At 43.4% G+C, this 24267-nt stretch overlaps 1 protein-coding gene, 5 non-coding genes and 1 pseudogene across 8 annotated transcripts; all 7 read right to left on the bottom strand.

Moving 5' to 3' along the window:
• Positions 1–10524: 10524 nt before the first annotated feature.
• On the bottom strand, positions 10525–14202 carry LOC100216629 (uncharacterized). Of its 3 annotated transcripts, none has more exons than XM_008683036.3 (3): positions 13929–14202; positions 11949–12097; positions 10525–11034 (listed from the first exon to the last, which is right to left on the bottom strand). In XM_008683036.3, the coding sequence occupies exons 2-3, from the start codon at positions 12091–12093 to the stop codon at positions 10772–10774; spliced, it is 408 nt and encodes a 135-aa protein (XP_008681258.1). In that variant the 5' UTR covers positions 12094–12097; positions 13929–14202; the 3' UTR covers positions 10525–10771. The 3 variants fall into 3 exon arrangements, with proteins under 3 accessions (XP_008681258.1, XP_008681259.1, NP_001136514.1); XM_008683037.4 differs by having other exon boundaries at positions 13707–14081; NM_001143042.1 differs by having other exon boundaries at positions 10535–11034; positions 13685–13982.
• On the bottom strand, positions 12361–12439 carry LOC111589403 (small nucleolar RNA R160). Its single transcript, XR_004849828.1, has one exon. It is a non-coding gene; the product is annotated as a small nucleolar RNA R160 (small nucleolar RNA).
• LOC111589399 (uncharacterized) lies at positions 12574–12660 on the bottom strand (annotated as a pseudogene).
• Positions 12798–12877, bottom strand: LOC111589391 (small nucleolar RNA R160). The gene has a single exon (XR_004849817.1). It is a non-coding gene; the product is annotated as a small nucleolar RNA R160 (small nucleolar RNA).
• On the bottom strand, positions 13015–13094 carry LOC111589390 (small nucleolar RNA R160). Its single transcript, XR_004849816.1, has one exon. It is a non-coding gene; the product is annotated as a small nucleolar RNA R160 (small nucleolar RNA).
• LOC111589395 (small nucleolar RNA R160) lies at positions 13230–13310 on the bottom strand. Its single transcript, XR_004849821.1, has one exon. It is a non-coding gene; the product is annotated as a small nucleolar RNA R160 (small nucleolar RNA).
• LOC111589397 (small nucleolar RNA R160) lies at positions 13447–13527 on the bottom strand. Its single transcript, XR_004849823.1, has one exon. It is a non-coding gene; the product is annotated as a small nucleolar RNA R160 (small nucleolar RNA).
• Positions 14203–24267: the final 10065 nt, after the last annotated feature.

The following is a 24267-nucleotide window of genomic DNA, read 5'->3' as shown; positions in this document are numbered from 1 at the left end:
CCGTAGCACGATAGCAGTCGGCATATGCTACGGAGTTGGTGGTGGTGTTGTGTCGCCTCGACGGGTCCAGGTCTGGGAAGGCACTCGCCCTTCTCGGACTGACGCATGGTGCGGATGCCTCTCGGTTTGGAGCTGCTCCGGCTGGGCTTCTTTCTCCGCTTGCGTGCTCTCTCCCTATATGTATCTAGCGGTATACTACTTATGCCGCTGAAAGTCGCCTAGAGGGGGGTGAATAGGGCAAAACTGAAATTTACAAAGTTAATCACAACTACAAGCCGGGTTAGCGTTAGAAATAATGATGAGTCCGAGAGAGAGGGCGCAAACAAATCGCAAGCGAATAAAGAGTGTGACACACGGATTTGTTTTACCGAGGTTCGGTTCTTGCAAACCTACTCCCCGTTGAGGTGGTCACAAAGACCGGGTCTCTTTCAACCCTTTCCCTCTCTCAAACGGTCCCTCGGACCGAGTGAGCTTCTCTTCTCAATCAATTGGGAACCAAACTTCCCGCAAGGACCACCACACAATTGGTGTCTCTTGCCTTGATTACAATTGAGATGATCGCAAGAAAGAATGAGAAAAAGAAGCAATCCAAGCGCAAGAGCTCAAATGAACACAACAAATCTCTCTCACCAATCACTAAAGCTTTGTGTGGAATTGGGAGAGGATTTGATCTCTTTGGTGTGTCTTGTATTGAATGCTACCTCTTGTAATGTAGTTGGAAGGTGGAAAACTTGGATGCCAATGAATGTGGAGTGGTTGGGGTATTTATAACCCCAACCACCAAACTAGTCGTTTGGTGAAGGCTGCTGTCGACAGGCGCACCAGACAGTCCGGTGCGCCATCGGACACTGTCCGGTGCGCCAGCCACGTCACCCGGCCGTTAGGGTTCGACCGTTGGAGCTCTGACTGGTGGGATCACCTAACTGTCCGGTGGTGCACCGGACAGGCACTGTAGACTGTCCGGTGCGCCGTCTCGCGCGAGCCTGACTTCTGCGCGCTCTGGCGCGCATTAAATGCCTCTGCAGGTGACCGTTGGCGCTGAAGTAGTCGTTGCTCCGCTGGCACACCGAACAGTCCGGTGTGCACCGGACAGTCCGGTGAATTATAGCAGAGTGCCCTTGGAAATTCCCGAAGGTGAAGAGTTCAGCCTTGAGTGCCCTGGTGCACCAGACACTGTCCGGTGGTGCACCGGACAGTCCGGTGGGCTAGACCAGGGTGCCTTCCGGGTTGTCTTTTGCTCTATTGTTTGAACCATTTTCTTGGTCTTTTTATTGGCTTATTGTGAACCTTTGGCACCTGTAGAACTTATAGACTAGAGCAAACTAGTTAGTCCAATTATTTGTGTTGGGCAATTCAACCACCAAAATCATTTGGGAAATAGGTGTAAGCCTAATTCCCTTTTAATCTCCCCCTTTTGGTGATTGATGCCAACACAAACCAAAGCAAATAGAGAAGTGCATAATTGTAAGTGCAAAGGTTACTTAGAGTTGAGCCAATAAGATACGCATGGATTGTTTCTTCTATTTTTAACATTTTGGACCACGCTTGCACCACATGTTTTGTTTTTGCAAATTCTTTTGTAAATTCTTTTCAAAGTTCTTTTGCAAATAGTCAAAGGTAAATGAATAAGATTTTGAGAAGCATTTTCAAGATTTGAAATTTTCTCCCCCTGTTTCAAATGCTTTTCCTTTGACTAAACAAAACTCCTCCTTAAATAAAATCTTCCTCTTAGTGTTCAAGAGGGTTTTAAGATATCAATTTTGAAAGTACTACTTTCTCCCCCTTTTGAACACGATGAGATACCAATTTGAAAATCATAGTTTTAAAATTAGGTGGTGGTGCGGTCCTTTTGCTTTGGGCTAATACTTTCTCCCCCTTTGGCATGAATCACCAAAAACGGATACTTTGAGTGAAATATAAGCCCGTTTTCTAACTACTTTCTCCCTTTGGCAAATAAAACATGAGTGAAGATTATACCAAAGACGGAGAGATACACGGAGCGACGGCGAGGGATGAGTTATGGAGTGGAGTGGAAGCCTTTGTCTTCGCCGAAGACTCCAATTCCCTTTCAATACACCTATGAGTTGGTTTGAAATTCACTTGAAAACACATTAGTCATAGCATATATAAAAGAGATATGATCAAAGGTATATTTGTATGCAAGACATCAAAAGAAATTCCTAGAATCAAGAATATTTAGCTCATGCCTAAGTTTGTTAAAGGTTTGTTCATCAAGTGGCTTGGTAAAGATATCGGCTAATTGATCTTTAGTGTTAATGTATGCAATCTCGATATCTCCCTTTTGTTGGTGATCCCTTAGAAAATGATACCGAATGGCTATGTGTTTAGTGCGGCTATGCTCAACGGGATTATCCGTCATGCGGATTGCACTCTCATTATCACATAGAAGAAGAACTTTGGTTAATTTGTAATCGTAGTCCCTAAGGGTTTGCCTCATCCAAAGTAATTGCGCGCAACAATGGCCTGCGGCAATGTACTCGGCCTCGGCGGTAGAAAGAGCTACGGAATTTTGATTCTTTGAAGCCCAAGACACCAAGGATCTTCCCAAGAACTAGCAAGTCCCCGATGTGCTCTTTCTATTAATCTTACACCCTGCCCAATCGGCATCGGAATAACCAATTAAATCAAATGTGGATCCCCTAGGATACCAAAGCCCAAACTTAGGAGTATAAACTAAATATCTCAAGATTCGTTTTACGGCCGTAAGGTGAGCTTCCTTAGGGTCGGCTTGGAATCTTGCACACATGCATACGGAAAGCATAATATCCGATCGAGATGCACATAAATAGAGTAAAGAACCTATCATCGACCGGTATACCTTTTGATCTACGGATTTACCTTCCGTGTCGAGGTCGAGATGCCCATTGGTTCCCATGGGTGTCTTGATGGGCTTGGCATCCTTCATCCCAAACTTGCTTAGAATATCTTGAGTATACTTCGTTTGGCTTAGGAAGGTGCCCTGTTAGAGTTGCTTCACTTGAAATCCCAAGAAGTACTTCAACTCCCCCATCATTGACATCTCGAATTTCTGTGTCATGATCCTACTAAATTCCTCACATGTAGATTCGTTAGTAGACCCAAATATAATATCATCAACATAATTTGGCATACAAACAAATCATTTTCAAGTGTTTTGGTAAAGAGTGTAGGATCGGCCTTTCCGACTTTGAATCCATTAGTGATAAGGAAATCTCTAAGGCATTCATACCATGCTCTTGGGGCTTACTTGAGCCCATAAAGCGCCTTAGAGAGTTTATACACATGGTTAGGGTACTCACTATCTTCAAAGCCGGGAGGTTGCTCAACATAGACCTCTTCCTTGATTGGTCCATTGAGGAAGGCACTCTTCACGTCCATTTGATAAAGCTTGAAGCCATGGTAACTAGCATAGGCTAATAATATACGAATTGACTCAAGCCTAGCTACGGGTGCATAGGTTTCACCAAAATCCAAACCTTCGACTTGGGAGTATCCCTTGGCCACAAGTCGAGCTTTGTTCCTTGTCACCACACCATGCTCATCTTGCTTGTTGTGGAAGACCCATTCGGTTCCTACAATATTTTGGTTAGGACGTGGAACCAAATGCCATACCTCGTTCCTAGTGAAGTTGTTGAGCTCCTCTTGCATTGCCACCACCCAATCCGAATCTTGTAGTGCTTCCTCTACCTTGTGTGGCTCAATAGAGAAACAAAAGAGTAATGCTCACAAAAATGTGCAACACGAGATCTAGTGGTTACCCCCTTATGGATATCACCAAGGATGGTGTCGACGGGGTGATCTCGTTGGATTGCTTGGTGGACTCTTGGGTGTAGCGGCCTTGGTTCTTCATCCTCCTTGTCTTGATCATTTGCATCTCCCCCTTGATTATTGTCGTCATCTTGAGGTGGCTCATCTTCTTGATCTTCTCCTTTATTAACTTGAGCCTCATCCTCATTTTGAGTTGGTGGAGATGCTTGCGTGGAGGAGGATGGTTGATCTTGTGCATTTGGAGACTCTTCATATTCCTTAGGACACACATCCCTAATGGACATGTTCCTTAGCGCGATGCATAGAGCCTCTTCATCACCTATCTCATCAAGATCAACATGCTCTACTTGAGAGCCGTTAGTCTCATCAAACACAACGTCACAAGAAACTTCAACTAGTCCTGAGGACTTGTTAAAGACTTTATATGCCCTTGTGTTTGAGTCATATCCTAGTAAAAAACCTTCTACAGTCTTAGGAGCAAATTTAGATTTTCTACTTCTTTTAACAAGAATAAAGCATTTGCTACCAAAGACTCTAAAATATGAAATATTTGGCTTTTTACCGGTTAGGAGTTCATATGATGTCTTCTTGAGGATTCGGTGTAGATATAACCGGTTGATGGCATAGCAAGCCGTGTTGACCGCCTCGGCCCAAAACCGATCCGAAGTCTTGTACTCATCAAGCATGGTTCTTGCCATGTCCAATAGAGTTCTATTCTTCCTCTCCACTACACAATTTTGTTGTGGGGTGTAGGGAGAAGAGAACTCATGCTTGATGCCCTCCTCCTCAAGGAAGCCTTCAATTTGAGAGTTCTTGAACTTCGTCCCGTTGTCGCGTCTAATTTTCTTGATCCTTAAGTCGAACTCATTTTGAGCTCGTCTCAAGAATCCCTTTAAAGTTTCTTGGGTATGAGATTTTTCCTGCAAAAAGAACACCCAAGTGAAGCGAGAATAATCATCCACAATAACTAGACAGTACTTACTCCCGCCGATGCTTATGTAAGCTATCGGGCCGAATAGGTCCATGTGTAGGAGCTTCAGTGGCTTGTCAGTCGTCATGATGTTCTTGTGTGGATGATGAGCACCAACTTGCTTCCCTGCTTGGCATGCGCTACAAATCCTGTCTTTCTCAAAATGAACATTTGTTAATCCTAAAATGTGCTCTCCCTTTAGAAGCTTATGAAGATTCTTCATCCCAACATGGGCTAGTCGGCGTTGCCAGAGCCAACCCGTGTTAGTCTTAGCAATTAAGCAGGTGTCGAGTTCAGCTCTATCAAAATCTACCAAGTATAGCTGACCCTCTAACACTCCCTTAAATGCTATTGAATCATCACTTCTTCTAAAGACAGTGACACCTACATCAGTAAAAAGACAGTTGTAGCCCATTTGACATAATTGAGATACGGAAAGCAAGTTGTAATCTAAAGAGTCTACAAGATAAACATTTGAAATGGAATGGTCAGGTGATATAGCAATTTTACCCAATCCTTTGACCAAACCTTGGTTTCCATCCCCGAATGTGATAGCTCGTTGGGGATCTTGGTTTTTCTCGTAGGAGGAGAACATCTTCTTCTCCCCTGTCATGTGGTTTGTGCACCCGCTGTCGATGATCCAACTTGAGCCCCCGGATGCATAAACCTACAAAACAAGTTTAGTTCTTTGTTTTAGGTACCCAAATGGTTTTGGGTCCTTTGGCATTAGACACAAGAACTTTGGGTACCCAAACACAAGTCTTTGACCCTTTATGCTTGCCCCCAACATACTTGGCAACTACCTTGCCGGATTTGTTAGTTAACACATATGATGCATCAAAAGTTTTGAATGAAATGTTATGGTCATTTGATGCATTAGGAGTTTTCTTCTTAGGCAACTTAGCACGGGTTGGTTGCCTAGAGCTAGATGTCTCACCCTTATACATAAAAGCATGATTAGGGCCAGAGTGAGACTTCCTAGAATGAATTCTCCTAATTTTGCTCTCGGGATAACCGGCAGGGTACAAAATGTAACCCTCGTTATCCTAAGGCATGGGAGCCTTGCCCTTAACAAAATTAGATAATCTCTTAGGAGGGGCATTAAGTTTGACATTGTCCCCCTTTTGGAAGCCAATGCCATCCTTGATCCCCGGGCGTCTCCCACTATAGAGCATGCTTCTAGCAAATTTAAACTTTTCATTTTCTAAGTCATGCTCATTTATTTTAGCATTAAGTTGAGCTATGTGATCATTTTGTTCCTTAATTAAAGCTAGGTGATCATGAATAGCATCAACATTAATATCTCTACATCTAGTACAAATGGAAGTGTGCTCAACGGTAGACGTAGAGGGTTTGCAAGATTTTAATTCAATAACCTTAGCATGCAATATATCATTTTTACTTCTAAGGTCGGAAATGGAAGCATTGCAAACATCTAGTTCTTTAGCCTTAGCAAGCAAAATTTCATTTTCAATCCTAAGGCTAGCAAGAGAAGTGTTCAATTCTTCAATCTTAGCAAGCAAATCAACATTATCATTTCTAAGATTGGGTATTGAAACAAAACAAACATTTGAATCAACATTAGCAATTAAACTAGCATTCTCATTTCTAAGGTTGTTAATAGTCTCATGGCAAGTGCTTAGCTCACTAGATAATTTTTCATATTTTTCTACTTCTAGTGCGTAAGCATTTTTAACCTTAACATGCTTCTTGTTTTCTTTAATTAGGAAGTCCTCTTGAGAGTCCAAGAGATCATCCTTCTCATGAATAGCACTAATTAATTCATTTAACTTTTCTTTTTGTTGCATGTTAAGGTTGGCAAAAAGGGTGCGCAAATTATCCTCCTCATCACTAGCATTATCCTCATCACTAGAGGTTTCATATTTAGTGGAGGACTTTGATTTTACCTTCTTCCTTTTGCCGTCTTTTGCCATGAGGCACTTGTGGCCGACGTTGGGGAAGAGAAGACCCTTGGTGACGGCGATATTTGCGGCGTCCTCGTAGGAGGAGTCGGTGGAGCTCTCGTCGGAGTCCCACTCCCGGCAAACATGGGCATCGCCGCCCTTCTTCTTGTAGTGTCTCTTCTTCTCCTTTCTTCTCCCTTTCTTGTCATCGCCCCTGTCACTGTCACTAGATAGTGGACATTTTGCAATAAAATGACCGGGCTTACCACATTTGTAGCAAACTTTCTTCGAGCGGGGTTTGTAATCTTTCCCCCTCCTTTGCTTGAGGATTTGGCGGAAGCTCTTGATGATGAGCGCCATTTCCTCGTTGTCGAGCTTGGAGGCGTCGATGGGTGTTCTACTCGATGTAGACTCCTCCTTCTTCTCCTTCGTCGCCTTAAATGCGACCGGTTGTGCTTCGGGCGTGGAGGGGCCATCAAGCTCGTTGATCTTCTTTGAGCCTTTGATCATCAATTCAAAGCTCACAAAATTCCCGATTACTTCCTCGGGAGTCATTAGTGTATATCTAGGATTGCCACGAATTAATTGAACTTGAGTAGGGTTAAGGAAAACAAGTGATCTTAGAATAACCTTAACCATTTTGTGGTCATCCCATTTTTTGCTCCCGAGGTTGCGCACTTGGTTCACCAAGGTCTTGAGCCGGTTGTACATGTCTCGTGGCTCCTCCCCTTGGCGAAGTCGGAAGCGACCGAGCTCCCCCTCGATCGTTTCCCGCTTGGTGATTTTGGTCACCTCGTCTCCGTGCGCGGTTTTTAGTGTATCCCAAATCTCCTTAGCATTTTTCAACCCTTGCACCTTATTATACTCCTCTCGACTTAGAGAGGCGAGGAGTATAGTTGAGGCTTGGGAGTTGAAGTGTTGGATTTGGGCCACTTCGTCCTCATCATAATCTTCATCCCCTATGGATAGTACCTGTACACCAAACTCAACAACATCCCATATACTTTTGTGGAGTGAGGTTAGATGAAATCGCATCAAATCACTCCACCTAGCATAATCTTCACCATCAAACGTTGGTGGTTTGCCTAATGGGACGGAAAGTAAAGGCGTATGTTTAGGAATGCGAGGATAGTGTAAGGGGATCTTACTAAACTTCTTGCGCTCATGGCGCTTAGAAGTAATGGATGGCGTGTCGGAGCCGGAGGTGGAAGGTGATGAAGTATCGGTCTCATAGTAGACCACCTTTCTCATCTTCTTTTTCTTGTCGTCACTCCGATGCGACTTGTGGGAAGAGGATTTCTTCTCCTTCCCTTTCCCTTTGTTGCGGGACTCTTCCGATGAAGCCTTCCCGTGGCTTGTAGTGGGCTTGTCGCCGGTCTCCATCTCCTTCTTGGCGTGATCTCCCTACATCACTTTGAGTGGTTAAGCTCTAATGAAGCACCGGGCTCCGATACCAATTGAAAGTCGCCTAGAGGGGGGGTGAATAGGGCGAAACTGAAATTTACAAAGTTAATCACAACTATAAGCCGGGTTAGCGTTAGAAATAATAATGAGTCCGAGAGAGAGGGTGCAAACAAATCGCAAGCGAATAAAGAGTGTGACACACGGATTTGTTTTACCGAGGTTCGGTTCTTGCAAACCTACTCCCCGTTGAGGTGGTCACAAAGACCGGGTCTCTTTCAACCCTTTTCCTCTCTCAAACGGTCCCTCGGACCGAGTGAGCTTCTCTTCTCAATCAATTGGGAACCAAACTTCCCGCAAGGACCACCATACAATTGGTGTCTCTTGCCTTGATTACAATTGAGATGATCGCAAGAAAGAATGAGAAAAAGAAGCAATCCAAGCGCAAGAGCTCAAATGAACACAACAAATCTCTCTCACTAATCACGAAAGCTTTGTGTGGAATTGGGAGAGGATTTGATCTCTTTGGTGTGTCTTGTATTGAATGCTAGCTCTTGTAATGTAGTTGGAAGGTGGAAAACTTGGATGCCAATGAATGTGGGGTGGTTGGGGTATTTATAACCCCAACCACCGAACTAGCCGTTTGGTGAAGGCTGTTGTCGACGGGCGCACCGGACAGTTCGGTGCACCACCGGACACTGTCCGGTGCGCCAGCCACGTCACCCGGTCGTTAGGGTTCGACCGTTGGAGCTCTGACTGGTGGGGTCGCCTGACTGTCCGGTGGTGCACCGGACAGGCACTATAGACTGTTCGGTGCGCCGTCTCGCGCGAGCCTGACTTCTGCGCGCTCTGGCGCGCATTAAATGCCTCTGCAGGTGACCGTTGGCGCTGAAGTAGTCGTTGCTCCGCTAGCACACCGGACAGTCCGGTGTGCACCGGACAGTCCGGTGAATTATAGCGGAGTGCCCTTGGAAATTCCCGAAGGTGAAGAGTTCGGTCTTGAGTGCCCTGGTGCACCGGACAGTCCGGTGGGCTAGACCAGGGTGCCTTCCGGGTTGTCTTTTGCTCTATTGTTTGAACCCTTTTCTTGGTCTTTTTATTGGCTTATTGTGAACCTTTGGCACCTGTAGAACTTATAGACTAGAGCAAACTAGTTAGTCCAATTATTTGTGTTGGGCAATTCAACCACCAAAATCATTTGGGAAATAGGTGTAAGCATAATTCCCTTTCAGCCGCCTCTAGATGCCTAGGTCTTCGTTGTGTCCTTCTCCGGCAACGAACAGGTATGCCCGCCTCTTCCTTTCCCTTTCTGCTCTACGAAACCTTGGAAGTGGGGAGGCGAGGGATGGGGGTCTCTGATTTGCTGCATATGGTACATGTTCAATGGCTTGGCATCGCCTGTCTACATGGCCTTTCCCTTACCACGGTGTCGACTCGGTATGCTTCTACCGCTTCTATGTACTTGTCACCCATCCTTCTGTCATTGCAAGAATTATTGTGTTATTCCTCTGTTGTTTTGGGTGTTAGTTTTTTTGTTGTACTAAGGACTAAACATGATTTGGGTGTGTTAATACTTTATTTATTGTCTGCACATAGTTTGTGTTCTTCTGATATGGCTCATGGATCCTCTAAAATATGTGTTAGGATTTGGAGATCCATGCGGGCACTACCACAGGGTGTTCTTCCCTTATGTTCTGGGCTCTTGCATGCATTAGGTCGTTTCTGAGACCACTTTGGCACAATGGACTCCATGGCATTTGAGGTTGCTGAATTGGATGGAGCAACAATAATTTGTCACGCTAACAGTAAAAGAAAAGTTTATTTGTTAGTTTTAAACGTTAGTAATTGATACGAAGTACCATAATTTATATGGAGCGCATCCAGTTTTTATTGATGCCTGACTTTACTAACCACTCTATATTTTGATCTATCTTTTTTATAAGTTTGAGTTCATGTGACTTATTTTAGAAACTTGAGCTCACAAACTTCCTCTTATTTGGTCTCTGTATGGTGGAATTATGTCATTCTATAATCTCTATTTGTTCAGTCAATCGTTGTGAACTCTCTTCTAATCGCTCCCTTCATTAGTCATGCTGTACCAAGACATATTGGATACAGTAAACAATAACATCAGTTAGTCAAATCAAAAAATATTATGCAGAGAGCAGAGACGGTCAATAAAAAATCTTTAGATCTTTTTAGCGGATAGTTTACGTGGGTTTTGTTGTGAGTCATCACAACGCACGGTAATCGTAATAAATGTTGAGTCTCTTTGACTTGAGCAGACCAATAAATGCATGCATTTGATAAAAGCCGCCTTCTGCAATCAGCTGGTGCCACCGTACGGTAGCCGTACAAAACATGATTAAGAAAAAAACGTAGTCAATTGTTGTTTAGAAAAGTGATACGCAAGATAGCGCGCTGTTCTCAGAAGTTCAATTTGAAACACCGCTGATATATCCCTGATGGAAGCTAATTTCAAAGGCAAATTGAGTCTTGCTACTTTCAAATTGAACATATGCAGACGTAATTCAATTCAAATCAATACACATAAGAGTATCAATTATGTTTTTTAAAAGAAAAGTGGAAAATACTAGGATATATATAACATGCTAACAAAAAGCTGGATAGACCCAATCACCCAACATACATTTATATATTTTTAATGTTCTTGAAGCCCACCGAGCATACAATTGTTTGTGCGTACACAGCAGTTTGGCTATGTTTGTTAGCCAGGGCCAACTTTAGGGATGTCATAGTGCTCGCTGAGGTTCGCCAGATACTGGTTGAAGTCCTGGATACGGTCCCTGTGTGACTTGTTAGCAACTTTGGCCAGCTTTTGCATGTCGATCTTCTGCTTCTGATCTATATAGCGTCGCTCCGCCGGTGTGAGGTGGTCGTAGTCTGGATGTAGATTCCTTTCTTCATCTCCCACCTTGCCAGCTTCAATAAGCTCATTGTTGTGATCAGCTGGTAAGCCAGAGTTTCCCCCTGAAAAATAACCATTGCATTAGATATGAAGCGAGTTGTGACCCGCTGAAAATGATTTCAGATTCATGAAGTCCTGTTACATACACACACAAAAGTGGTCCAATTTATATGTAAAACGAAACATGTTGTTCGAAAGATGAACCGAGCTCCACACGGACAGCTACCTATTATTTACCAACGAAGTCAGGAATTCTTCTCAACAGCTTAAGGCGTCAGCAAAAATCACTATGGCACACAACTCTACAGACTGTATTAGTAAGGACTGATCAACCATAACATGAGAAAGCTGTCACATCATATCCTGTCATAACACTAACTAACCCAAGTCGCCGAACAAATACACTGCCATTACATAAAGGTGCATCAACAACCGAGCGGCCAAGAAGGTTACAGGACCAGGCAGTGTTCTTGTTCATTCTGCAAACAGTACACAGCCGCTGATAACACTTATTAGCACAAACTAAATAACGAATTCCTCAGTACTCCAAGATCCTTTACTAAAACATGAATACAAAAAAAACAAGCATATATGCAGTGGCTGTATAAACTACAAACCCGTGGATCCAAATACAGATAAGATGAGCACCAAGCATATACAGAGAAAGAAATGCGGCAAAAAAATTGTTACAAGCATTAGTAATCAACTTCCTATTTACTATGACATGGATATATATAAAAAACAAGATACCTAAAGAGAGGTAATCATCAACAATTATGTAACAAAAAAAACAAAATCGTTATTCAGCACAGCATGGAAACCCAGAAACTATTAGAGAGTAGCATGGACACAACCAAGCAGCTGATGGGTACCACCTCTAACAAATATAGTAATGCTTATCAACACATCCAATTGTGCAGAAACTAAACAGTATTTATTAAGTCTAAAATTGGCCAGTGTATGACGAGAAACAAACCTTTGTGGAGCTCATCGTGCTCAATCTGAGACGACTCTTCAAGCTGATGCTTCTTTTTTTTCTTCTTGACTCCACCTTCCTTCACATCCAGTGCCTTACCCTTCAGCTTTAGCCTCCCCCCAACGACGTTCTTGTATTCTGACATCTCACTGCAACAAAAGGATCCAACAAAGTTAGCTCAACAAAAGCAAAGCAACATGTACACCATCACTTTGAAACAGAAAAAAAGGTCTGTAGGCATGATACATGTATACTACACTTGTAATGGATTAGATCATGGATGATGAATGAATATCAGACAATTCAGATCATATGACCTCCTCATTTAGCTTCTTGACATACAAAACTAATCTAAATCTATAGCTTCAGGCAGAAAAGAAACAGAACATACACTAGAATCATTTAGATACGGAGACATAGGTATTTTGAAGACCATGAATGTATGTATCAACATCAGATATCTTCAGATTACAAGGCCTCTTCATGTTGCTTCTCAGTGACTAAACACTACAGTTCAGACTCAACCACAACTAGTACCAATATTCAGATGTAGTCAAAGAAATTAGAACACTACTGCACTAGACAAACTGCGAACGGATATAACAGGTATAGGATACATAGAGAAAGTAATCAGAGAACTTTGAAGACCATGACCATGAATGTATGTATCAACATCAGATAGTTTCAGATTACAAAACCTCTTCATTTTGCTTCTCAATGACTAAACACTACAGTTCAGACTGAAGCACAACTAGTACCAATATACAGATGGCATAGTCAAAGAAAATAGAACACTACTGCACTAGACAAATGGCAAACGGATATGACAGGTACAGGGTACATAGAGAAAGCAATCAGAAAACTTTGAAGACCATGAATGTATGTATCAACATCAGATAGTTCAGATTACAACACCTCTTCATTTTGCTTCTAGGTGACTAAACACAACAATTCAGACTCAAGCACAAGTACTACCAATATTCAGATGGCATAGCCAAAGAAAATAGAACACTACTGCACTAGACAAACATCAATCGTGTATGGCAGATACAGGGTACACAGAGACAGCAATCAGAGAACTTTGAAGACCATGAATGTATGTATCAACATCAGATAGTTCAGATTACAACACCTCTTCATTTTGCTTCTCGGTGACTAAACACAACAATTCAGACTCAAGCACATGTACTACCAATATTCAGATGGCATAGCCAAAGAAAATAGAACACTACTGCACTAGACAAACATCAATCGCGTATGGCAGATACAGGGTACACAGAAAGCAATCAGAGAACTTTGAAGACCATGATTGTATGTATGAACATCAGATAGCTTCAGATTACAAGACCTCTTCATTTTGCTTCTCGGTGACTAAACACTACAGTTCAGACTCAAGCACAACTAGTACCAATATTCAGATAGCACAGTCAAAGAAAATAGAACACTAGTGCACTAGACAAACGTCAATCGGATATGCAGGTACAAGGTACACAAAGAAAGCAATCAGAGAACTTTGAAGACAATGAATGTATGTATCAACATCAGATAGCTTCAGATTACAAGGCCTCTTCATGTTGCCTCTCAGTGACTAAACACTACAGCTCAGACTCGAGCACAGCTAGTACCATTATTCAGATGGGCATGGCCAAAGAAAATAGAACACATTACTGCACTAGACAAACATAGAGTACACAGAGAAAGCAACCAGAGAACTTTGAAGACCATACGTGTCGAACCTCAAGAGAGCAGGGGGGCTACCGGTGCTAATTAACCAAAATAGAAGTCGCTGATTCAAGAAAAGGCGTCTAGGTAGATCAGGCGAAAGACAGCACTCCTTGACTTCCAAAAGGTACTAGCTAGCAGCGAAGGAACGCCGGTCCAAAGCGTAGCTAAGCAAAATCACCGAAGCAACGGCCGCTGGAAACAAACAAATTAACGAAACCGCTAAGGAGGATTGACTGCGTAGATTAGGATATAAACCGTGTGAACTGGGGCGCTCGGTACTCGCTCCCTGACCGCCTGCGCCTGGCGGCTAGGGTTTGTTTGCCTCCGCCGTGCGAGGAACGTAACCCAGGATATAGCTGTGCTAGGCCTAGATAGATAGATAGGGATGCAGTATTCTCCAACAAATCGATGGTGCGGGATAGGTGACGCGAGGGAGGTAAGTTGGGCTGCTTTTCTTTTTCATCGATGGGCCGTATTCACATCGGCCCAAACATGACTGGTACCCGTATATCCAGGCCAATGCGTGTTCAGATTTGGAAGGAGGGAGGGAGGGAGCTCGAGGCTATAGTTACCCAAACGGGCGGCCCGGCACGGTCCCGTTAGGCCCGACAGGTAATTGGGCCGTGTCCGATCGGCCCACGTGCCGGAGACGCGACCCAAGCACGGTAGGCCGTGCTGGGCTGACCCGTTTAATTTTTCCATATTGTCTCATTAAACCAGAAAAATGGCAAAAAATGGTGCGAGATGGAGTTTTGAATCCACAACCTCCCTCTACAAGGTTGGGAGCACTATACGCATGATTGGTTACCTGGTCAGGCGCGCTCAGGTTCAGTCTGTGCGTTGACCGTATTTAGGCTTATGAATGGTTACCTGCATGGCATAAGTCCAACCTGTATGCATGCGTGCAGCCTAAGTGTTTTTTTATCCATTTACTTGCATGCGTGGAGACGTGAGACGGGCGCGTATCTACTGGCCCAGGCTGGCGTAATCGGGGCGGGAGCGAAGCCGGCAACCAATCAGCCTATATATGTACGACACTAACCAATAGAACTCTCATACATTTGTTGTAAATAACAAATATAAAATCATAATATATATATATATTATGTTTTATAAAATAAAAAATATAATCGTGTCAGGCCGGACCGGCACTGCGGGCCGAGGCAGCGGCCCAAGCACGACGGCACTATTAAACGGGTCGTGCTTCGGGTCAGCCCGTTAAGCACGGCCCATTTGGCCATCTATATTCGAGGCCAATGCGTGTTTGCATTGTTTCCTTTGGTCGGCGTTGCATGTTGGCATGTTGCCAGCCGCCGGCGCCGATGACTCATTGCTTAATTGTTTCCCTTGTTTGGGATCCAACTGTGGCTAGGGCTGGAAAAAAAGCTTGAGACTCGGGAGCCGGCTCAAGCTCGATCAGGTTCGCGAGCCTAAACGAGCCCGAGCCGAGCCTAATTCCACGGCTCGCTATACTAACGAGCCGAGCCGAGCCGGCTCGGTGAGGCTCGCGAGCCGGCTCGGTGAGGCTCGCGAGCCGGCTCGAGGCTCGGCCCAAACTACTGCATCTATCACTTGTCAGTTGTCAGTTTGTTTACTAGTGTCCAGTCATCTAGATCCAGTGACCAGTGTGCTGTTTTGGTCACAACTCACAAGGACCTAGAGTGTAGGGACATAATTTTTTATTATATGAAACATATTGTGCTTCAAATTTGAGCTAATGACTGTAATTACTGTTGTTTGAGTACTTGAGTGTACAGGCTCGCGAGCCTATATCGAGTCTAGCCAAACCTCATTACCGAGCTCGCGAAGTGACCGAGTCATGCCTGACTCGACTCGTTTCCAGCCCTAGCTGTGGCACCCCATGCATGCCTCTCTCGATCACCAAACGTCCCACTAACCATGCATATAGAAGAATATGTATGTATATAGAAAACATATATATGATATTGGGATCGTACGTTTGCATGATTAGCTCTGCTTGATAATGCATGGGGTGCGAGATCCGTCCGTTCTAGTGTAGGATATACATACATGTCAAATTAAACCCACTGACACCCCAGGCCCGGTCCGGTTGGGCCCACATGGAAGTGGTTGACATCCAGGGACTAAATATATATGATATTCATTCATGTGCAAAAGAATAATGTGATTAGAGAGAGAGAGAGAGAGAGAGAGTAGTTTGGAAGGAAGGTGCTTAGCAAGAGGGCTAGCTGGTGGCTTCTTCACATGGGCAGCATCAGTAGTTTACTATGTATCATCGTTCCATGTTGGTGCCTGCTCTGCTGCTGTGTCTACCATACCATGCATATGCATGGCTCTCGGTGGCATGCATGTGCCTGCTAGCTAACTAATACCCACCACCAACCTGACTAAACTAGCTAGCGACGGGCGGCGGCGGTGATCTGCGGCTGTGAAGGTGAAGCTGGCCAACTGAATATGATTCCCCATCTCTTCATATACATGCATGCATGATTAATTGCTTACCTGCCTGTGCATAATAACGCATGTTAATTGATTCATACACTTGCATTGTGCTGATTCTGCATGTGGCATGCAGCAGCTGGTAGGTACTAGCAGGTAGCAGCAATCAACTTTTTTTCACATGGGAACCCAACTGATTAACAAGTAAACAATGCATGGAGGATTATTGGAGATAATGACTGGATCAGCAACAAGCATGATAACCCAACTAATAATGATCATCAACTCATATATATGTTATCTTTTTTCTAAGTATATATATTACCGTACGTACTATGGTTGCTTTATTATATTGAGTACTGTTTCTGGGTGATGCAAACGGTGAGATCGATCGATCGAGCGAGGTTAGATCGATAGATAGATACATAGATAACAAGAGGAGGTATGTAGTAGTCTTTAGCTGGAAAACCAGCTGATCGATCGAGAGGGCAAAGTTCAGGGAATTCATTCTTTGTGCTTCGACTCTTTTTATATCCAAGACTAGAACATTTGGCGCCCTTCAGGCGCCCTCTAAATGATTTAAAGACTAACAAGTTTTCAGTTTCGTATGAAGCCTCTTGCAGCAACTTTATTTCTATATGTAAGAGCCACTCAGTTAACGCAAAGAATTTGAAAGAAAAAGGACAAGAGATTCGTTTTGCATTTAAGAAGGAAAAGAATAACACAGTTACATAGGTTGGAGAACGAAAAACATCATTGATGGCCTCAAGTAGTAATGTGCTGCTCGTGACTACATATTCTCAGCCTATCTATGACACTTCAAAATTTCTGCTCTGTAAACAGATCTACTTTACTATTTAGGTTTATGTGAGAAATAATTTGTAGTTCTTCCCAATATATTTCCACGGGAATTCACAGCACATAATGCAGCCTAAACATGGTTCAAACTGATATTCAAGATTGTACTTACAATTACCAACAGCAAAGACCTTCCCAAAAATCTGGCCATTAACAATCGTGCATGCAAGCTTAGGGACACATTTTAAAAGATGCTAAGAACTATTTGTATCATTAAAAAGGTGGAAAAGGTGTTATGTATAGAGCACTTCCCAAGTCCTGTAATTATTTGATAAATCATTTAATCATTTATAGTACTATTTATTTTGTGAGCTTCTGATCTTGCATAGGATCTGACACTGCAAATTTTCATCTCATTTTTCACTTATGTTCATAGTTGCCTTTGACTCTAAAAAACTTCCAATCTTTTCCAGGGAAAATATTGATATTCCAGTGGCTCAAAAGAAATTTAAGCAGTGATCACTTGGGTAAAATGAAGATGATCAGTTAATAGGGTACCAATTCAGGAATAGCAGCAGCACTACAACTATGAATAGAAGGAAAAAAGATCAAAACAAAAAAACTGAAGTACCGATTCTCAGAGCAGATTTTTGTAAAGAAGGGGAACAAATATAAGCTTTGATAAGTCAGAATATAAGGATGTCTAATGACAGCTTAATGTCATTATAATTTTTGATCCACAGATCACCTAGGAAAAACATGAATACTCACAACAATGCAATATTCAATAGAAACCATCAGGATAAAATGAACGAAAATATACTTAAAGCCTGAGCTGCAGTCATCCTTCTACGCGGATCCTTGCACATCAATTGCTTTTGGAGTCAGAGAAGGTCATGGTGCCTCATTGTAACAACGAGACATTGAGAGTCGAACGTAATATGCTAGATTCAGTGCGCACCCAAAATGGATGATCGTCACAAAGAAGAAAATATGCAATTACACCATGCTCCAGACATAAGCTTTTGTGCTATAGTATCAATGCAGATTGCAGAACATCACTTTTGCTTCTAAAGGATTGCTCTTGCTACATCAACAATAGTGACCGTCCAAAAGTACATGAACTTAATTAGTAAATATGAAGTTGTGGCTTTTCATGATTTTAGAGTTTCTGTACCATGGACATGCGCAGTAAGGTGTATGCTATCCAAAATGCAGAACCATAAAGTGTCACCACATGAATCTATGAATATTTTATTCAAAATCAGTAATCTCCATGCAACAATAAGCAAATTGACAACACCTCAAATTTCACATGGCCATTTTTTTTCCAAAAAGCCAACATGTGTACGTGGTGTCTTAAATTTAGCATATCACACATAAAAAAGGTGCCAGAGTAGAGCATTGCGAGAGCTGAACATCACCTTTGCTTTGGGGATGACCTTGATGGCGACAGACTCCCGCTTGCGTGTACCCCTCTTAACTGTGGCAGCACAGGTGTAGCCAAAGTGACCCATCTGACCTCATCCCCCAAGTCATACTTGGCCACAAACCCCTTGTTGAACCCAAACCCCTTGTCGAGGCTCCTGCTCTCGCCCCCTTCCCCCTCGTTGCCGCCTTCCTTGGGGATAGACAGCCGCGGCGGGCCGTGGCGCCTTGTGAGTGCCGCCGGATGTTCTTAGCGGGCGACGACGGCAGGAAGGGCAGCCTCAGGAGCCGCCTGACCGAGGTGGTGGGCCGTGGGCCGTGGGCGCAAAGGCCGGCAGAGAGGTGGTGAGCCGCATGGGTAAGAAACTGATCCCTAATCCTAATTCTTCCCATCATTCCTGAACAGAAATAAAAGGGTTTACCATGTTTGTCCGTGTGTTTTAGTTCTCAGGAAAGCATACATGACATTACAATAATTAACACATATCAAAACACGGAAACATTTGAACCCATTGTCTATGTCGAGGCCCCTCCACTCCGTGAAAAGAAAGCAGAACCATCGTTGAAGACTGCATGCGTGCTGATTGGGCAAATTTATCATCACCTTTGGAGCACCTCTTCTTCTCCTGATGAGTCACAACAGGGTCAGCTCTTCACCTAATAATTTTTTTAGAGGATGAAGAAGGTTCTTGTATGCTGAGACCTTGAGAGTGCTACTGGACAAGACAAGTAATATCAAGATAAAGGAGAAGACAAAAGTATTCTGCAGACGATACTACTAATGACAGTGACATATATATTTATACCTTTTCGTTTGGCTTTAATATATATCGGTTTCTACTACTTTTACAATGTTTTTATCTATATGGATTACAACTGCAGTATCGACTAAGTTACCATAAAAAGGGGCACCTCCAAGCTTTCTCCATCTAAAATAAATGCGCATCTTTCTTTTCAAGTGGCCAAACTTTTCTTCAGATTTAACTAATAATATAAAGAATGATATTAATATTTATATCTTTAATATACTCTATGCCTAATCTAATGATACTGATACAGTTTTATATAAATTTCACATTTTTTAAAAAAATAACTTTTTATGAAGCGAGACGTGTATTTATTTTAGGACGTACAAAATACTCTTGAATGTGACAAGCAGCACCAGTAATAAAAAGGACTCAATTTGCCGACGTGCAATTCAGATACGGATTATCCGTATTTAGTATTTTTGAACCTTTCGAATCGAGTAATATCAAGAAATAGATGATCAGTTTTCACCTATAGTTATAAATTGGAGTGTTCCTGCTTGACCGCATAAAATTATAAAGTTGACTTAAGACTGACTGAAGCCCTGTCCGCTCCCTTGCTCTTTAGACTTTGTTCAACGCACGCCGCTTCCATCCCCCTCCCCTATTACTGTAGCCCATATAGGGGCTACAGTACACCCCTTCCCCTTCACCGCATCCTTCTTCCTCCTCCTCTCCCCTCTCTATTTCTTCTCTCTCCCGCTAAATGGATGGGCACGCTACGACGCTCGCGTCCCCTTCGGCTGCTAGCTTCCCAGACAAGCTCGCGCGCTCGGAATACTCCGACGAGGGAGCTCGAGGCGAGTCTACGGAGACCGCACCGCCGCCGGAGAACTTTGTCGTGGATCCGCCCTCGGTCGCGATTCATTTGCCTTGCTCCGGGCGGCGAGCAGCAGAGGCCGTCGTCCACGCGGATCCACCGGGCAGCTTCGCGGAGCGGCGACCCGGTCGATCCGTGCGAAGACGCCACCGCCGGTCGTCTATTTCCGCCAGTTCGTCGTCTGCGGGGTTCACGTCAACGCGATTTAATCGATTCGCCGACAGATCGACGCTCAGCAGATCTGCGTCTTTCGAGCTTCGACGTCGAAGGTACGCCCCTTTCTCTGCTCCAAGTTTTTCATCTGGGATTCAATCCGTGTCCCAAAAACACCTCTGTTGGTTTAACCGTAGGGTTTACATGTACTTCACTTGATTAACTAGATCGATTCATTTGTTCATGGCGATTTGCCCAGTTAGGGTTTACGGGTTGTCCGAATCGCCTATTGTCAAGCCTTTACGCTTAACTGATCCGTCGTTATCTTGTACACCATGTCCAAGGCTTTTAGTTTTCGAGCATACGATAGAACAAGAAGACTCGGCTGTGATTTTGATATTCGTCATCGTGGTGTGCTCATTTTTGTGTATCCACCAAAGTCTAACAGCTGAAATAATTTGCGCTCATTTCAGTTGTATGTTGCTTGGTCACTCTTGCTGGTACACAAATTAATGTTCATATTCGTATGCGAACAACTAAGTACGAATTACCGTTTAATTCCACAACACAAATTAATGTTCATATTCGTAGGGTTTAATTACTGTTTGTTGCATATCCCTTTCTTTGCATTCTAGTAAGTTACTCTGTTTATGAATTCCATTCAGTTAACATACAATTTCGAGTAGGTATAGCATTTGGAACCTGTAATAGTGGTACCTAGAACCTGGTCTTAGTGGTAGTAATGCATCCAAATAAAGTAGGAACTTCTGTGTTATCTGTTTGATGCATGCGTAACCGATGTACGAATGCTTGAAGCTTATCTTCCTTATGTACGAACCTTTTGTGGAATGCTTTATCCTTTTGTATTAAACTTATGTGCAATGCTTCATCCTTGTGTTCATTTTCTATGAACCTGATTTGCAATGCTTTCAAGTCTGACGTTTACAGTCCAAGTTTGTTATGTGTTGTCCAACTTAATGTATTTATGTATTTCATTCCAGAATGGCTGACAACAACACAAACACACCTTTTCGACCACCTGCTGCCAGCCCCAATACAGGTAACCAAATTTCCCCCCCCCCATGTGGGATCCTCAGATGTGGCAGGCCCAAGGGTTGGACCCAACACAGGCTTCAACATTTACTACTCCTTCAATTTCCCATATGACCAATCCTACCTGGTCCCAGGGACCTAATGACCCATCTGCACATACCTTTCGTACTCCATGGAACCCATATTTTGGTATGACAAATCCTGGGGGTCCTCCTACACAAACATGTTTCGGTCAACCACAATTGGTACCACCCATTCCATGTCCACCGGTTTCCACCCATGTTCCCAACCAGACTGACCCTATAACTTTTGAATCCGAAGCAGAACACAGCGTCCAGGAAGTTAACAGCCCTAGCAAGCCGTCAGATACACCAGGGACATTTAGGAGGACGAAGGAACAGAACTTCAAACCTGATGAAGACCTGTTGCTTTGCAAAACATGGTTAGAGATTAGTAGTGACCCAGTGATTAGCATAGGGCAGAGGAAGGAGGGTTTGTGGGCTAGAATAGAGAAAAGGTACAATGAACTTAGAGGTGAGTTTCCATTGAGACTTAATAGGGCTCTCAGCAGCAGGTGGGACAAAATAAGAGCTGAAACAGGCAAATTTGCCGGATTCTACGCAAGAGTCCTCAGGGAAAACCAAAGTGGCCTCACAGATAACGACAAGGTACACTTATATTAATTTGTAATACTTTATGTATGGTCATGGTTTATGTAAACTTACTGTTATTCGTGCACTGACAAGTGGTTATACATCTTGTGTAGACTTCGAAAGCAGCAACTTTGTATGCAACATCACAGAAAAAGCCATTCCATTTCATGCACTGCTGGACGCGCCTGAAAAACGAACCCAAATGGGATGCCATGGTTCATGGCAGCCCCTGGAGAGGCAATGCGGGGACCGAGCCTGTTCGTAGTCTAACACCTACAGGTTCTGTTAATGAAGTAGAATCTGATGAAGGTGGTTCAAAAGGCAAGAGACCATTAGGACGTGACTCGACGAAAGCATCAAGGAAGAAGTCAATGTCCAGTTCATCCCAGTCTACTGACTACCTGTCAAGAATCCATGACATTCAAATAGCAAGATTGAAGCAAAGTGAAGAAAAATCAGACCTAAAACAACAGAACATTGAGTTCATGAAGGAAGTTGAACTCAAGAAGTTGGAGGTTCAGTCCAAGGAAATAGAAGTGCAGGAAAAAAATTGATGATGGAAGACAGGAAGCAAAAGGATGAAGAGCTGAACAAACTTTATGCCATGGATATGGATGCTTTACCAGAAGAGTTGAGAGCTGTATACATGGCGAGGAGAAAAGGTTTAATCGAGTTTTTCATCAACAATCATGTCTGAAGAGTACTTATTTATTTGATAAGGTGTTGCTCACCTTTGTATCGGCGTACCCTGGTCATGTGTGTTTGCACTTGGTTGATTTCGAGTAGTCTGAACATTTCCTTACTAGTTTGAGAACATGAGCTTGGTTTTTGAACATTGTTTATTGTAATAATATTGATATTGATAATAACGTTGTTGTGATACATGGCAACATATGAAAATTATTTGTAGCAGATGCATTACACATGACAGTTACCATGACTTCTTCACTGACGCCCAAGATACATGACTTGCATTGGTTGAACTACTTTTACTTAGTTCATAAATCAAATATAACAACATTGTTGAACCACATAATATGGATGAAGGCCTTCAACCCATCGACCCTCGACGTGCCCAAAGGTGTTCTATCAGGTTGTGCTGCAAAGACAAGTATGTGGTCTGAGATGTGATGTCCTGCTCGGGATCGTTGGGTAATTCAGAGCGGATATGATTGTTTAGCCACTCGTTGCGGACCTCAGGAATATTGTTACAAACTTCAGGGGGACCAGTGGGGCCAACGAAGTCCACATTTGCTGCACCATCACCTTCGTCCTCGACAATCATGTTGTGCATAATAATACAAGCAGTCATCATCTCTGCGAGGTGATTATGATCCCAACCATAAGCAGGGCCACGTAGAACTGCCCACCTCGCCTGCAAAACTCCAAATGCTCGCTCTATGTCCTTTCGACAACTCTCCTGCTTGGCTGTGAAGTGAACCTTTTTTCCTCAAAAGCGTGACGAATTGCTTTTACAAAGGTAGGCCAATTTGGATATATGCCATCTGCTAAGTAGTATCCGAAATTGTACGTGTTACCATTAATAGTGAAGTGCACTGGTGGCATCGTCCCATTACGTAATGGATCAAACACTGGTGATCGATGAAGCACGTTGAGATCATTGTTAGTACCAGGCATTCCAAAGAAGGCATGCCAAATCCACAGGTCATACCCAGCGACTGCCTCTAGTATCATTGTTGGCCTCGAATTGCGCCCACAAAACTGTCCGCGCCATGCAGTAGGACAGTTGCGCCATTCCCAATGCATACAGTCGATGGAGCCTAGCATACCCGGAAACCCCCTGTCCGTGTTTACACTAAGTATGCGAGCAATGTCGTCGTGGTTTGGGATACGGAGGTATCGTTCGCTAAAGGAAGAGATGATTGCGCGACAGAAATGGATAAGGTAGTCCCTAGCCGTAGTCTGTCCAATCTGTATGTACTCATCGACCGCATCGCTTGGTAACCCGTACGCAAGGATACACAAAGCAGCACAAACTTTTTGCAATGGACCAAGCCCTGCTAAACCAGTTGCATCACATCGTACTGTGAAGTAATCGTCTTCTCGTTGAACGACACGAAGGATACGTAGAAACAAAGGACGATGCATCCGAAACCTAAAAGCGAAAACAAAGCAAAAAAATTAGAATACGAAGCTCCAAATCAAAGTAAAAACATTACTTAGGAAACGTACCTTCGACGAAAAACATGGGATGGATACACTGGATTAGGTCTGAAGTAGTGGTGCTTGATGAGATTTTCTCCAGCAGCGTGGTCCCTATGGATAACACGGCGAGGCAATGAGGAACGCCTACGACGCGTGCTCGTGTCTCCGAGTACAAGGTGGTCAACATGTTGCCAAAGCAACAAGTTATCGATCTCATCGTCCGAATCATCGGATGACGAAGATAACACTAGGCTTCGCAATGAGTCCATGACGAGCTCAACTAAGACTACGTACTA

The sequence above is a fragment of the Zea mays genome, chromosome 5 (assembly GCF_902167145.1).
Source record: "Zea mays cultivar B73 chromosome 5, Zm-B73-REFERENCE-NAM-5.0, whole genome shotgun sequence".
NCBI classification, from domain to species: Eukaryota; Viridiplantae; Streptophyta; class Magnoliopsida; order Poales; family Poaceae; genus Zea; species Zea mays.
The sequence above is the reverse complement of the archived record's forward strand: the minus strand, read 5'-3'. Positions and strand labels throughout refer to the sequence as shown.